The sequence below is a fragment of the Bos javanicus genome, chromosome 8 (assembly GCF_032452875.1).
Source record: "Bos javanicus breed banteng chromosome 8, ARS-OSU_banteng_1.0, whole genome shotgun sequence".
NCBI classification, from domain to species: Eukaryota; Metazoa; Chordata; class Mammalia; order Artiodactyla; family Bovidae; genus Bos; species Bos javanicus.
The window spans coordinates 99,725,023-99,739,954 of NC_083875.1; the positions used below are offsets into that span (position 1 = coordinate 99,725,023).

General features: G+C 43.7%; 1 protein-coding gene across 1 annotated transcript in view; it reads right to left on the reverse strand.

Annotated features, from left to right (window-relative positions):
- Positions 1–12,942, reverse strand: part of PTPN3 (protein tyrosine phosphatase non-receptor type 3) — a 167,939-nt gene extending 154,997 nt beyond the window's left edge. The window contains exon 1 of the mRNA XM_061426448.1: positions 12,840–12,942. Within this exon, the coding sequence (XP_061282432.1) occupies positions 12,840–12,888 (49 nt within the window). The 5' untranslated portion in view covers positions 12,889–12,942. The remainder of the gene's footprint in view (positions 1–12,839) is intronic.
- Positions 12,943–14,932: the final 1,990 nt, after the last annotated feature.

A 14,932-nucleotide genomic window follows, 5' to 3' on the forward strand; every position in this document is an offset into this window, starting at 1 on the left:
TAATTCTCCCCCTGCTGCTTGAGGTGGTGGTGAAAGTGGTATACTCCTACCCTGCTAGTGACGGTGTCAACTGGTGCGCCTGTTGGGTACACACAGCAACAATATGTGGCAACAGGTATGGCATTGTCGACCGCCCTGGCCTGGCAACGCCATTCATGGGGAATAAGCCTAAGGAGATAATTCAACAGAAGCGAAAAGCTATGTATGAAGTTGTTTGCTACAGTGGACAGTGGAAAAATACTGAATAAAAAGGGAATGATGGAGTAAATTCTGGTATCATGACCATTTAAATCTAATTATAAAACAGCTGCTGTGTCTCACTTCATCGGCTTGGGTTACAGTGGTAGTGAAGAGCATGGTCTCTGGGTTTCTGATTCTGACCCTACCCTTTACTGCATGGTCTTGGGCAAGTTTATTTAACTGCCCTATGTCTCAGTTTCTGCATCGGTAAAACAAGGATAATAACATTGCCTAATTCATAGGATTGCTGTAAGGAGAGAATGATTTAATTAAAGGGTCCAGAATAGCACCTCTCTATAATTTCATATTACTATTATTTTTAGGGGCTTCCCTTGTGTCTCAGGCAGTAAAGAATCTGCCTGCAATGCAGGAGACCTGGGTTCAATCCCTGGGTCGGGAAGATCCCCTGGAGAAGGGAAAGGCCACTCACTCCAGTATTCTTGCCTAGAGAATTCTATGGACAGAGGAGCCTGGCGGCTACAGTCCATAGGGTCGCAAAGAGTCGGACACGACTGACTAACGCACATTATTTTTAAGGGTCAAATTAAATGGCCTGATCCTCTCACTCCACCTGACACAGGAAAGCTTTTCCCCCACCCTCCAGGCCTGACCTCCTGTGATCATCTGAGACCCCCAGGGATGTTTCCTCAGTTCTCCTTGGAATCAGCCTGGTTTTCTAGCCTCATGGAGAGAAAACAAGAGAACTAGCTTAGTTGGCCTGTCCATTCCATTCTTTGTGGCTCTTGCTGCTCTCACGGTGTTGCTATTGAAACAGGCCATCTAGGAGCTGTCTTGAATTCTTCTTCCTCTCTCAGAATTTTCCCTGACTGTGTTAACTCCACCCTGTACCAGCCTGTAGACACACCCAGGTGCACTCACATGTGCACACACACAGCTGCTTTCTGTAAGCCTCTCCCCCAGCCTGTCTGAGTCCTTGCTGGGAGACTGAACGGGGCCCCTTCCTCCTTCTCCGAACCCCTAGGTGTGTTTACATTTAGTGCCCTAGAATGGCATTCTTTTCATGGATTATCCTACTTGTTTCAATGATATTAACAGCTCCCATTACCTGAAAGCCAGAAGTGTGTCTGCCCAGGGTTTTGCTGCTGTATCTTTACAAACATCAGCCTTCTGAATAAAATCATGAGGTAGGTACTATTATTCCTATTATACAGCTGGAGCCTCTGAAGTTCAAGCATGTGTTGGTGTTTGCTGGAGATTCACAGTTTCTAGGTGAAAAATCTGCGGTTTTAACCCGGTTTTGACTTCAAAGCCCACACTCAGAAATGCTACTCTAAACTGCCTCCTTAGGTAGGGACATAAGCAAGATGTTTATGATAAATGGGAACTTAAAAAATAAAAGGAAAATTGCAGCATCACCACAGAGCATCGAGTGGTGCCAAAATATGGCTCTGTGCAGACAGAGTGTCAAGAGTGGTTGCCGTGCAAGGGCGACAGGATTGGGTATAAATTTTCCTTTTAAGTCATTTGTTTTAGTGATAGTTGTTATATAGATTTTATGATTTTTAAAAAGCTACTCTCCATCTTCAGAAATGACTGCCTTTAACCCACCATCTCTCAGCCTTGATTGATCATACGAATTACCTGGAGGGACTTTTAAAAGATACCCAGTGCGTGTGTGCGTGTGTGCGTGTGTGTCTCACTTGTGTCCAACTCTTTGTGACCCCATGGACTGTAGCCTGCCAGGTTTCTCTGTCCATAGGATTCTCCAGGCAGGAATACTGGAATGGGTTGCCATTCCCTTCTCCAGCGGATTTTTCCAAAGCCAGTGATTGAACCCAGGTCTCTTGCATTGCAGGAGGCAGATTTTTTGCCGTCTGAGCCACCAGTGAAGCCAGGCTCCATCAGAGATGATGCAAATCAGAAACTCTGGGGGTTGAGTCCAGGCAGTGGTATTTTAAGAACATTCCCCCATTGATTTTGTGTGCAACTAAGATTGAAAAACGGAGAAGGAAATGGCAACCCACTCCAGTGTTCTTGCCTGGAGAATCCCAGGGACGGGGGAGCCTGGTGGGCTGCCTTCTCTGGGGTCGCACAGAGTCGGACACGACTGAAGCAACTTAGCAGCAGCAGCAGCAAGATTGAAACACAGTTTCATGGAGAAGCTTCACTTCCTATTTCTCTTTCCAGAGAATCTAGCTGCCCTATCTTCTGTGACCCCATGCTAATTAACTCAGATTTTCCCCTCTGTGCCCAGGAAAAAGCTAGCAATATGACTCCCCCCACCCAGTGCTTTTTGAAAATGGGCACCAAGAAAAATCTTTGAGTGATGGAAATATTCAGTCTCTTGGTTGTCATGGTGGTTAGATAACTGTATGCATTTGCCAAAATGCATTGAACTGTAGGCTTAAATTTGGTGAATTTTATTAGATGTAAATTATACTTCATTAAGCCACTGTTTAAAAAGGTATGAATATTCACAAGGAAGAAATAGATCGCTATTTATTCACAGAAATTAACACCATATTGTTTGGTTAATTTCACTTGTGAATAATTTCTCTTTCTTGACGTACCAATGTTCTTTAGTCTGACGTTCCTTAAAGATTTGGCAATTCTTGGCTGCCAAGAAGAATTGCCTAAAGTCTCCTTCGACTTTAGGAATGCCTGGTAAGCTTACAGTGATTGTAAATACGGTGCAAGTCCCTGCCTCTCATCAATATGGGGGGTGGTGGAGGTGGTGGAATATACTGAGTGCTAATCCTCCAGTAGAAATGGCAACCCACTCCAGTGTTCTTGCCTGGAGAATCCCAGGGACAGGGGAGCCTGGTGGGCTGCTGTCTATGGGGTCGCACAGAGTCGGACACAAATAAAGTGACTTAGCAGCAGTCCTCCAGTATGGGAGTTCGTTCTCCTCTACCCCTTATATTTTCTAGGCAGCTGGGGCCTCGGGATCACACTCAGTGTTTCCACCTGGGAGAGATGCTGCCATCTGTGTCTTGTTATGGGTGAAGGCGCAGGCAGTGCCATCAGGTCTAGCTACTTCTCAAAGTGGTTCTCAGTTACGGTCTTTAAACCAGCAGCATCAACACTCCCTGGGAACTTACCAGAAATGCAATTTTTCGGGCCCTGTCCCAGATGAACTGAATCAGAAACTCTGGGGTGTGGTTCAATCTATACTTCAACTTGCTCTTCAGGTGGTCTTGCAGAGTACCCCAGTTAATTTCCTGGCCTATCACTCTTTTCCTTGACCCCCATTCACAGCAAGCATTCTTGCAAGTATTTCAAGCTGAGGTTTCTTCTCTCAGTCCAATTTCAACTGCTTTCTATCATTCAGAAATTCCCCACATTTTCTGGTGGGTTGGTGTCATTGATAGCAGCTATTCCTGCTTTCTAGTGTTCTAATGGATCTTTATTTTTAATTGTAGTGGCTCAGTCGGTGAAGAATCCGCCTGCAAGTAGGCTGTCTGCAGTGCAGGAGACCTGGGTTTGACTCCTGGGTTGGGAAGATCCCCTGGAGAAGGGAAAGGCTACCCACTCCAGTATTCTGGCCTGGAGAATACCATGGACTGTATAGTCCATGGGGTCACAAAGAGTTAGACACAACTGAGCGACTTTCACTTGGAGAAGAAAATGGAAATCCACTCCAGTATCCTTGCCTGGGAAATCCCATGGACACAGGAGCCTGGTGGGCTATAGTCCATGGGATCGCAAAGAGTCAGGCATGACCAAGTGGCTAAACATGCCACCACAGTGCAAATAACCTAAAATTTGCCACCTTAATGGTTTCTAAGTGTGTAGTTTGGTAGTGTTAAGTGCATTCACATTGTGCAATGCTTGTCATTATCTATCTCAATAACTTTCAGCTTGCAAAGAAACTCTTATCCTTAAACAACTCCCCATAGAATGGAATTTTAAAAAGCATATTTTTTTCTGTCACTAAAAGGAATCTTGGGTGGTATTGAGGTCAGTGCAAGCGCTCTGTATGCCATCTTTTTTTTTTTTAATTGTGGTTAAATATACATAACATAAAATTTATTAGCTTAACTATTTTTTTTTTTTTTTGGCTGTTGCATGTGGGATCTTAGTTCCCTCACCAGGGATGGAACCTACACCCCCTGCAGTGGAAGCAGAGTCTTAACCACTGAACCACCAAGGACGTCCCTCTTAACCATTTTTAGATATGCAGTTCAGTGGTATTAAATTCATTCATATTGTTGTGCAGGATCACCACTATCCATCTCCAGAACTTTTTCATCTTCCCAAACTGAAACTCTGTGCCTGTTAAACATTAATTCCCCATTCCTCCCTTGCCAGCCCCTTGGCAACCATTGTCTATTTTCTGTCTTTATAAATTTGACTAAGTACCTCATATCAATGGAATTATATAGTATTTGTCCCTTTGTCACTGGCTTATTTCACTTAGAATAATGTCAAGTTTCAACCACGTTGTAGCGTGTGTTAGAATTTCCTTCCTTTTTAAGGCTGAATAATATTCTATTGTGTACATTCACCATGTTCTGTTTATCCATTCACTCATCAAGGAACACTTGGGTTGCTTCCACTTTGGGGCTGTTGTAATAATCCTGCTATGAACATGGGTGTGCAGATTTCTTTTCGTGTCCCTGCTTTCCCTTCGTTGAAGCAGGTAGCCAGAAGTAGAATTGCTGGCTCATATGGTAATTCTAACTTTAATTTTTGGAGGAACTGCCATTCTGTTTTCCCTAGATCTGCTCCATTTCACATTCCTACCAACAGTGCATAAGTGTTCTGATATCTCCACATCCTTGCCAACACTTCTTCTTTTCTTTTCTTCTTCTTTTTTTTTCTTATGATAGCCATCCTAATAGATGTGAAGTGGTATCCCATTGCAGTTTTCATTTTCATTTCCCTAACTTCCTGATGTTCAAGCTGGTTTTAGAAAAGGCAGAGGAACCAGAGATTAAATTGCCAACATCCACTGGATCATAGAAAAAGCAAGAGAGTTCCAGAAAAACATCTATTTCTGCTTTATTGACTATGCCAAAGCCTTTGACTGTGTGGATCACAATAAACTGTGGAAAATTCTGAAAGAGATGGGAATACCAGACGACCTGATCTGCCTCTTGAGAAATTTGTATGCAGGTCAGGAAGCAACAGTTAGAACTGGACATGGAACAACAGACTGGTTCCAAATAGGAAAAGGAGTACGTCAAGGCTGTATATTGTCACCCTGCTTATTTAACTTATATGCAGAGTACATCATGAGAAACGCTGGGCTGGAAGAAACACAAGCTGGAATCAAGATTGCTGGGAGAAATATCAATAACCTCAGATATGCAGATGACACCACCCTTATGGCAGAAAGTGAAGAGGAACTCAAAAGCCTCTTGATGAAAGTGAAAGTGGAGAGTGAAAAAGTTGGCTTAAAGCTCAACATTCAGAAAACGAAGATCATGGCATCCAGTCCCATCATTTCATGGGAAATAGATGGGGAAACAGTGGAAACAGTGTCAGACTTGATTTTGGGGGGGCTCCAAAATCACTGCAGATGGTGACTGCAGCCATGAAATTAAAAGACGCTTACTCCTTGGAAGGAAAGTTATGACCAACCTAGATAGCATATTCAAAAGCAGAGACATTACTTTGCCAACAAAGTCAGTCCAGTCAAGGCTATGGTTTTTCCTGTAGTCATGTATGTATGTGAGAGTTGGACTGCGCAGAAGGCTGAGCACTGGATAATTGATGCTTTTGACCTGTGGTGTTGGAGAAGACTCCTGAGAGTCCCTTGGACTGCAAGGAGATCCAACCAGTCCATTCTGAAGGAGATAAGCCCTGGAATTTCTTTGGAAGGAATGATGCTAAAGCTGAAACTCCAGTACTTTGGCCACCTCATGAGAAGAGTTGACTCATTGGAAAAGACTCTGATGCTGGGAGGGATTGGGGGCAAGACGAGAAGGGGACGACAGAGGATGAGATGGCTGGATGGCATCACTGACTCGATGGACGTGAGTCTGAGTGAACTCCGGGAGTTGGTGATGGACAGGGAGGCCTGGCGTGCTTCGACTCATGGGGTCGCAAAGAGTCGGACACGACTGAGCGACTGATCTGATTTGAATGATTAGTGATGTTGAACATCTTTTCATGTGGTTATTGGCCATTTGTATATCTTATCTGGAGAAATATCTATTCTAGTATTTTGTCTATTTTTTAATCAGGTTGGTTGATTTTTTTTTTGTCCCTGAGTTTCAGTAATTTTTTGTATACTTTATACATTAATGCCTTATGGGATATGTAATTTGCAAATATTTTTTCCCATTCTTTTGGTTGCATTTTCACTCTATTACTAGTGTCCTTTAATGCACAAAAAGCTTTTCATTTTGATGAAGTCCAGTTTGTCTGTTTTTTTCTTTCATTGCTTGTGCCTTTGCTGTTTTAGCCAAAAAAATCAGTGCCAAATCCAGTGTCACGAAGCCCAGAGTTTTCTTCTCTCTATGCCATCTTCATCTAGCTTCTCTAGCAGTTTCTATTTGTCTTCTAGTTAGACATAAATAGCTAACTTTCCCCCACCCTGCCCTTGTCATTAGCATTAATGTTTAAAACCTGGCAATTTTGCTATCAATCCACAATGTAGATACAACCACTTTTTGATGAAAGGCTAAGACAAGCTGGAGTAAGTTCTGAATGACCTTGATCTTAACTCTGATCACAGTGAAAAGGACCTCAGACTAGACGAGGCAGGGTTTTTGGAATCAAAAGGACCTCACCCAAATCTGCCTGTGTCTACCACTGCTAGCTGGGTGGTTGGGGGCAAGTTTTGCCTTTTTGAGCTTCAGTTTTCATTTTATCTTTTTTGTTGTTTTAAAATTTTTTGTTCCTGTTTTTGGCTGCTCTAGGTCTGCGTTGTAGCACATGGAGTCTCTCTAGTGTGGTGAGTGGGGACGACTCTTCATTGCGGTACAGGGCTTCTCATTGCCGTGGCTTCTCTTGTTGCAGAGCACAGGCTCTAGGTATGCAGGCTTCAGAAGTTGCAGCACATGGGCTCAGTAGCTGTGGCACATGGGCTTTGTAGCATGTGGGATCGTCCTGGGCCAGGGATTGAACCTGTGTCCCCTGCATTGGCAGGCAGATTCTTAACCACTTGATCACCAGGCAAGTCCTATATTCTATCTTTAAAATGTGGATAATTATACCTACTTGAGGTGTAGTTGTGAGAGTGACAGATAATGGCAGAGAATGACATCTCTGGCTCTTGGAAACTGGGAGTCCTAATGAATAATGATGCTGTGTTAGACTTGGTTGACACCCAGTATAACTCCTCTCCTTGACCTCTAGCCCATGAGCACCTCCAGGATCAAGTTAGCACATCCTCATCTCTGGATCCTAACACTTGGTCCCAAGCCTGGCCCACGGTAGGGTCTCTGTAGGCATTTGTTGACTGAATGATTTGGAAGGTGAAAAAGCATTCCCTTGAAGCCAGCCTGAAAGCCACATCCTTGACTTGGCACATAAGTGTGAAGTAATGAGTCTGAGGATTCATATGGAAAGCATTCTTGCTCTTGGAATGTATTTCTTTCCACATATGATGCCAACGATGCCCAACTTTTCCTCTTCACTGCTGCCATTATTTGTTTACTTTCCAAATGAAACTGATCCTGCACCGAGAGGGAATTTCGGAAGTTTCAATGGACACGGAAGCCGGGTGCCTGGATGGTTTTATTGCTGAGTCCTGCGTCTGGGAAACCTCTCAGTACTGGGGTTTCCTTCAGAATGAAAGACAAGGGGAAGCTGACTGGCAGGCACACTGACTACAAGATAGAGATCTTTTGAATTCCTGATTTTAGCAAAGTTTGATTTGATAGATTCTGTACAGTTCTGTTAAGTTACATTGAATTTGGTGCTTAGGTGAATATGGAGCAGATCAGATGTTTTTTCTGATTCCATTCAAATTTTTATTCTCTGTACAAAATAATGTCATTAGCAACTTTAAAAAAAGTTACAGCATGAAGTATTTCTTGACGTGCTAAAGTGGCCAACACTGAGACTAAGGAAATACATGTATTAATTTTGGATCATAGTTCCTTTTGTAAACTATTTTTGGAGTGCAATTTGCTGTCATCAACATCAGATTTTCTTCCTTGGTGAAGTATTTGTTCAAAGACAAGTCCTTATGAGTAATCATCAGAGAAAGAGGAAGCAGGTTAATTTTACTTTGAAAAGGCTGTTGGGTGCCGAAGCTGGTAGGCTGTGCAAAAGTATAGGCTTGGACTGTTTCCAAAGTGCATCTTAAAAGAATCGTGGCTAATATTGTTCGCCCCAGTGGCTATTTCTGAGCTCAGATTTAGTGGAAGATGATTACATGGACTTAACAGAAACATGATCAGGCAAGTATTTTATATCCTGGCACATTCTTGACACTCTCACTGGGCAGACTCTAGTTTCCATGGGTCCGGACCCTCCCTAGTGTTATCAGCCTACCACTGAGAACATCCGTTTTAAACACAGATCTGAGCAAGTCCTCCTCCTGCCTAAAAAGCCCCACCAGCTATCCCACTTCTTCCAGGATATGGTCCAAAGATATCCCAGGCCTGTGTGAGCCAACCCTCTGTTGAGCCTGTAAGCTTGATCCCTGGGTCTTTCACAGCCTTTTTAGAACTCTCCACTTACATATATAACAAAAAAACTCACCATTTCAGACTAAACAAATCATGGCATTCAGTACATGTAAAAATGCACCCATCACTATGATGTAGTTTCAGAATATTTTCATCACCCCCAAATGAAACCATTTACACCTTAAGCGGTCACTCCCTGCAGCCCCTCCCTGCAGCTCCTGGCAACCACTAACCTACTTTTTGTGTCCCTGGATTTATCTGTTTTGGCTATTTCATATGTCTAGAATCATTGTCTAGAATATTGTATGGAATCATGTAATATGTGACCTTTGAGTTTAGTTTCTTTTACATAATACAATATTTTCGAGGTTCATTTGTGTGGTGACAGTACTGTGTTAGAAATTCATGCCAGGCTTTTCTGGTGGTACAATGGATAAGAATCCACCTGCCAATGCAGGGAGCATGGGTTCAGTCTCTGGTCCGGGAAGATTCCACCTGCCACGGAGCAACTAAGCCTGTGTGCCACGACTTCTGAGCCTGCGCTCCACGACAAGAGAAGCCACCACAATGAGAAGCCCACACACCCCAAAAAGAGTAGCCCTGACTCGCTGCAACTAGAGAAAGCCTGAGTGCAACAGCAAAGACCCAATGTGGCCGTGAAAGTCGCTCAGTCGTGTCCTACTCTTTGGGACCCCATGGACTATACAGTCCATGGAATTCTCCAGGCCAGAATACTAGAGTGGGTAGCCTTTCCCTTCTCCAGCAGATCTTCCCGACCCAGGAATGGAACCAGGGTCTCCTGCATTACAGGCAGATTCTTTACCAACTGAGCTATCAGGGAAGCCCATGAGTATATACATAAATAAAAATAACAACAAAAGAAAAAGATTCATGCCTTTCTGTGTCTGAATAATATTCTATTGTATGGATATAGCACAATTTGTTTATGCATCCATCTGATGACGGACATTTGGATGGTTTCCACTTTTGGGCTGTTGTGACTGCTGCGTACATATATCTGCATGAGTACCTGTTTTCAATTCTTTTGGGTACATACCCAGGGGTGGAACTGCTGGGTCATATTATATTTCTGTTTAATGTTTTGAAGAATTTTCAAACTATTTTCTTCCCTTTTCTCTCTCCTTTTAAAAATTTTGTTTATTTATTTTTATTTTTGGCTGTGCTGGGTCTTCTCTGCTGCGCATGGGCTTTCCCCGGCTGTGGCGAGTAGGGACTACTCTTCATGGTGGTGCGAGGGCTTCTCATCGTGGTGGCTTGTCCTGTTAGCGGAGCACAGGCTCCAGTAGCTTCAACATGCAGGCTTAGTAGCTACGGCTCATGGGCTCTAGAGTTCGGGCTCAGTAGTTGTGGTGCACGGGCTTAGTTGCCCTGAGCAATGTGGAATCTTTCCGGACCAGGGATCAAACCCACTGACCCCTGGATTGGCAGTCGGACTCCATCCACTGCACCACTAAGGAAATCCTCTTTTCTTTTGTATTTCTGTAATACAATGTATTCAAGAGAATTTCTATTGTAGTTCAATTAGGTATTTTGTTATAACAGGCTATCTATGTATCTGAGGACAGGGATTGGGTCTTGTTCGTCTGTGAATCTCCAGTACCTGTTACAGGGCTGCACAGAGTAGGTGCTCAATAAATGCGTGTACAATTGGATTGACTGTAGAGGGATTATATGCAGTTTTTATCCTTGAGGAATATGTGGTGTGTGTAGTAAGCTGTGAACATGAGTGATGGGCTGAGTGGAGATTGGGGGTAGGTAAGGTGAAAAAAAATGTTAAAAAGGGGGGGTGCTTCCCTGGTGCCTTAGATGGTAAAGAATATGACTGATGGGCTAACTGGAGATGGGGGTAGGTGAGGTGAAGAAGACCCTGCCGATTCCTTTCAGTTCAGTTCAGTTCAGTCGCTCAGTCGTGTCCGACTCTTTGCGACCCCATGAACTGCAGCACATCAGGCCTCCCTGTCCATCACCAGCTCCTGGAGTCTACCCAAACCCATGTCCATCGAGTCAGTGATGCCATCCAACCATCTCATCCTCTGTCGTCCCCTTCTCCTCCTGCCCTCAATCTTTCCAAGCATCAGGGTCTTTTCAAATGAGTCAGCTCTTTGCATCGGGTGGCCAAAGTATTGGAGTTTCAGCTTCAACATCAGTCCTTCCAATGAACACCCAGGAGTGATCTCCTTTAGGATGGACTGGTTGGATCTCCTTGCAGTCCAAGGGACTCTCAAGAGTCTTCTCCAATACCACAGTTCAAAAGCATCAATTCTTCGGTGCTCAGCTTTCTTTATAGTCCACTCTCACAGCCATACATGACTACTGGAAAAACCATAGCCTTGGACAAAGGGAAAAGAAGATCAGTGTGGCAGAACTAGTTATTCACAAGGACCTGGCTTCTATGGCTGGTTTCCTCCTCCTATAAGTCGATTTAATCGTGTCCGACTCTGCAACCCTGTGGACTGTAGCTCTCCAGGCTTCTCTGTCCATGGGATTTCCCAAGCAAGAATACTGGAGCAGGTTGCCATTTCCTTCTGCATGGGATCTTCTTGACCCAGGGATCAAGCCCACATCTCCTGCATTGGCAGACAGGTTCTTTACCACTAGCGTTTGCCTTTAACTAACTCATTTTAATTTTCTGGAATGTTCAGTTCTCCTCTTTGTCAAATGAAAAGGTGGGATATTTGAGTGATATTCCATTTTTTGGTTTGTTTTAAGCAACGGGAACTTGTTTTTTTCATAGGAAATCACTGCTTGGAAGCCCACCCTGCCTTTGTCAGGGGAGGGCAGAGTGTGGAGCAAGGCACAGACCGGGAGGCAGGGCAGCCCTGATCCCTGCAGCCCCGAGACTGAGAGGACCCCGAAACCCCAGGTCCCAGCGCATTCAGTAGCTCTGAGAGACCTCTGTTCTAGAAAGACCAAGGAAGCCTTAATGCACACAAGCGAATATTCTACGAAAGAAGTATTTTTTCCCAAGCAATAGAGGGGGGCTTAAGGAATGAGATAGCAACTTCAACAAGAAAAGAACAAAAGATTTTGATGAAATATTGCATTGAGTAATCCATCTGGTTAAAAAGGGGATACTTCCTCATAGTTCCCTTCTCACCTCCTCATATTTAAAAAAAAAACAGGTGCTGCAGGTTGACTTCATGAACGGAATCGTCAAACATTTGTACTCTCCTAACTGAACGGATTCCTGCAACACGAGAGCATTTCCTCTGCAAATCTCCTGCCTGGTACCACAGCTGAGCAGGTCCCTGGGCAGGCCTGGTCTCGTTCTTACTTTCTGGGTTTCCTTTTCTTTCACTCTCTCTCTCTCTCCTGGCAAAATGTCTTGAAAACAGGACATTTACGCTCCACCCTCACGTTATCTTTTCTCTCTAGTTCTTTGCTTTTGAACTAGCCTTCAACATGGGGAAGTCTAGCTGAGAGCCCCCCAAACCACTTCCTGGCCCGCCTATGGCACCGACAAGTTGTAACCTGTCGTTCCGCAGGGATCGTTGGTAATGCTTGGCTTGCCTTGCTCTTGTTCAATTTTTTATTTCCGCAGAAGCTCATTAGGAGGGAACACTTCTGAAAACGTACTGCCTGAACCTCAAAATCTCTTCTGGTGTATTCAAACTCAGGCACAGAAGTCATTCAGAAACTGAGATTGAAGTTGATTTAGCCAGGTGTCTGAATTAGCCCCCAAACCACATCATTCTTATTGTAAGTATCTCTACTTGCTGTCATAGAAACAGTTGAAGCAGTGTAACCACAAACATTATTCACCTTCCACTATTAACCCTCTTGTTCATTTCTTTTTTTTTTTTTTCAAAGCTCTTCTGGAAATTCTACAACTTCTTTTAAAACAGATTTTCTAGACAATGACTGCTTTTTTGCTGATGGAGTCCTATTATAAAAATAGGAAGAAATTCAGTTTCAATATCCCTCTGATTCTACTTGCTTAGCAGTTGCTTTCACTCCAAAATGGGCAGGAAGGTAAACACTGCAATCTTTTTACCATTTCTTTAAATGCTTTAAAAAGAGAGAACTCACAGTTTTCTGGAGGGTGCCCACATGCTGTTAATCCCTCTTGCTCCACCATGGTGCTGTAGGACTAAACGGAGGACTGGCTGCCGTAATCCTTTAACTGGCACTTCAGAAATGATGTAGAAAAGCTAAAGTCTGTCTTGCAAACCCCAAAACTTGTCTCCACAATCTTGCCTCGATCAGCTTCCAAAGTATAATGCAGCGTGATTATTTTCCTCTGGGGAAACCTGTGTAACAGGTCTCTGAGTGCCATTGGATGTGTCAGAGGTTTAATTGATTCTTCACCATGTCTCTGCACCCCATAATAGCCTTGCTAAGCACAGGACGTGTTTTACGGGAATAGTCACCCAGAGCTTAATTTGTTGTTGTGAGGCAGACAAGACTGTTTCCCAATGAAATTAAATCTGTTTCCCAATGAAATTAAATCTGTTTCGTGCCCTGCGAGTTTCTTCCTGATGAAGTGTGCTCTGCTGACTACTGAGAGTGCAACCCTTGATGGTCTCCAATTAGCATGGATGCCATTCCAGGGAAAGCTTACTCTCTGTTCCTTGCCAGTTTTGGAAAAACATTCTGGTGGAGAACAGGGCTGCCACAGAACTCTGTTCCTTGATTTCATTTACTTTTCTCTTGCTTCTTGGGTCACAAGACAGGCGTGATCCACATGCCCTTATCACAACCCATGTAAAGTTATCTCACACATGCTATCTTATTTTGTCATCTTGATAACATTGCCATGAGGGCAGGCAGGTATTATTATGCCCATTTTACAGATAAGAAAACTGAGTCCCAAATAGTCTTGCAACTTACTCAAGGAACCACTGATAATAAGCACCAAGTAAGGACTAGAAAGCACTTACTCTTTTTAGTAATTACCCTCTTCCTTGGTCTAAAGTGGGCTTCCCTTGTGGCTCAGCTGGTAAAGAATCCACTTGCACTGTGGAAGACCTGGGTTTGACCCCTGGTTTGGGAAGATCCCCTGGAGAAGGGAAAGGCTACCCACTCTGGTATTCTGGCCTGGAGAATTCCATGGACTGTATAGTCCTTGGGGTGGCAAAGAGTTGGACGTGACATCCTGGAATGTGAAGTCAACTGGGCCTTGGGAAGCATCACTACGAACAAAGCTAGTGGAGGTGATGGAATTCCAGTTGAGCTATTTCAAATCCTGAAAGATGATGCCGTGAAAGTGCTGCACTCAATATGCCAGCAAATTTGGAAAACTCAGCAGTGGCCACAGGACTGGAAAAGGTCAGTTTTCATTCCAATCCCAAAGAAAGGCAATGCCAAAGAATGCTCAAACTACCGCACAATTGCACTCATCTCACACGCTAGTAAAGTAATGCTCAAAATTTTCCAAGCCAGGCTTCAGCAATATGTGAACTGTGAACTTCCAGATGTTCAAGCTGGTTTTAGAAAAGGCAGAGGAACCAGAGGTCAAATTGCCAACATCTGCTGGATCATCGAAAAAGCAAGAGAGTTCCAGAAAAACATCTATTTCTGCTTTATTGACTATACCAAAGCCTTTGACTGTGTGGATCACAACAAACTGTGGAAAATTCTGAAAGAGATGGGAATACCAGACCACCTGACCTGCCTCTTGAGAAACCTATATGAAGGTCAGGAAGCAACAGTTAGGACTGGACATGGAACAATAGACTGGTTCCAAATAGGAAAAGGAGTATGTCAAGGCTGTATATTGTCACCCTGCTTATTTAACTTATATGCAGAGTACATCATGAGAAACACTGGGCTGGAAGAAGCACAGGCTGGAATCAAGATTGCCAGGAGAAATATCAATAACCTCACACATGCAGATGACACCACCCTATGGCTGAAAGTGAAGAAGAACTAAAAAGCCTCTTGAAAAGTGGCTTTTGAAAGTGAAAGAGGAGAGTGAAAAAGTTGGCTTAAAGCTCAACATTCAGAAAACTAAGATCATGGCATCTGGTCCCATCACTTCATGGGAAATAGATGGGGAAACAGTAGAAACAGTGTCAGACTTAATTTTTGGGGGCTCCCAAATCACTGCAGATGGTGACTGCAGCCATGAAGGAAAGTTATGACCAACCTAGATAGCATATTCAAAAGCAGAGACATTACTT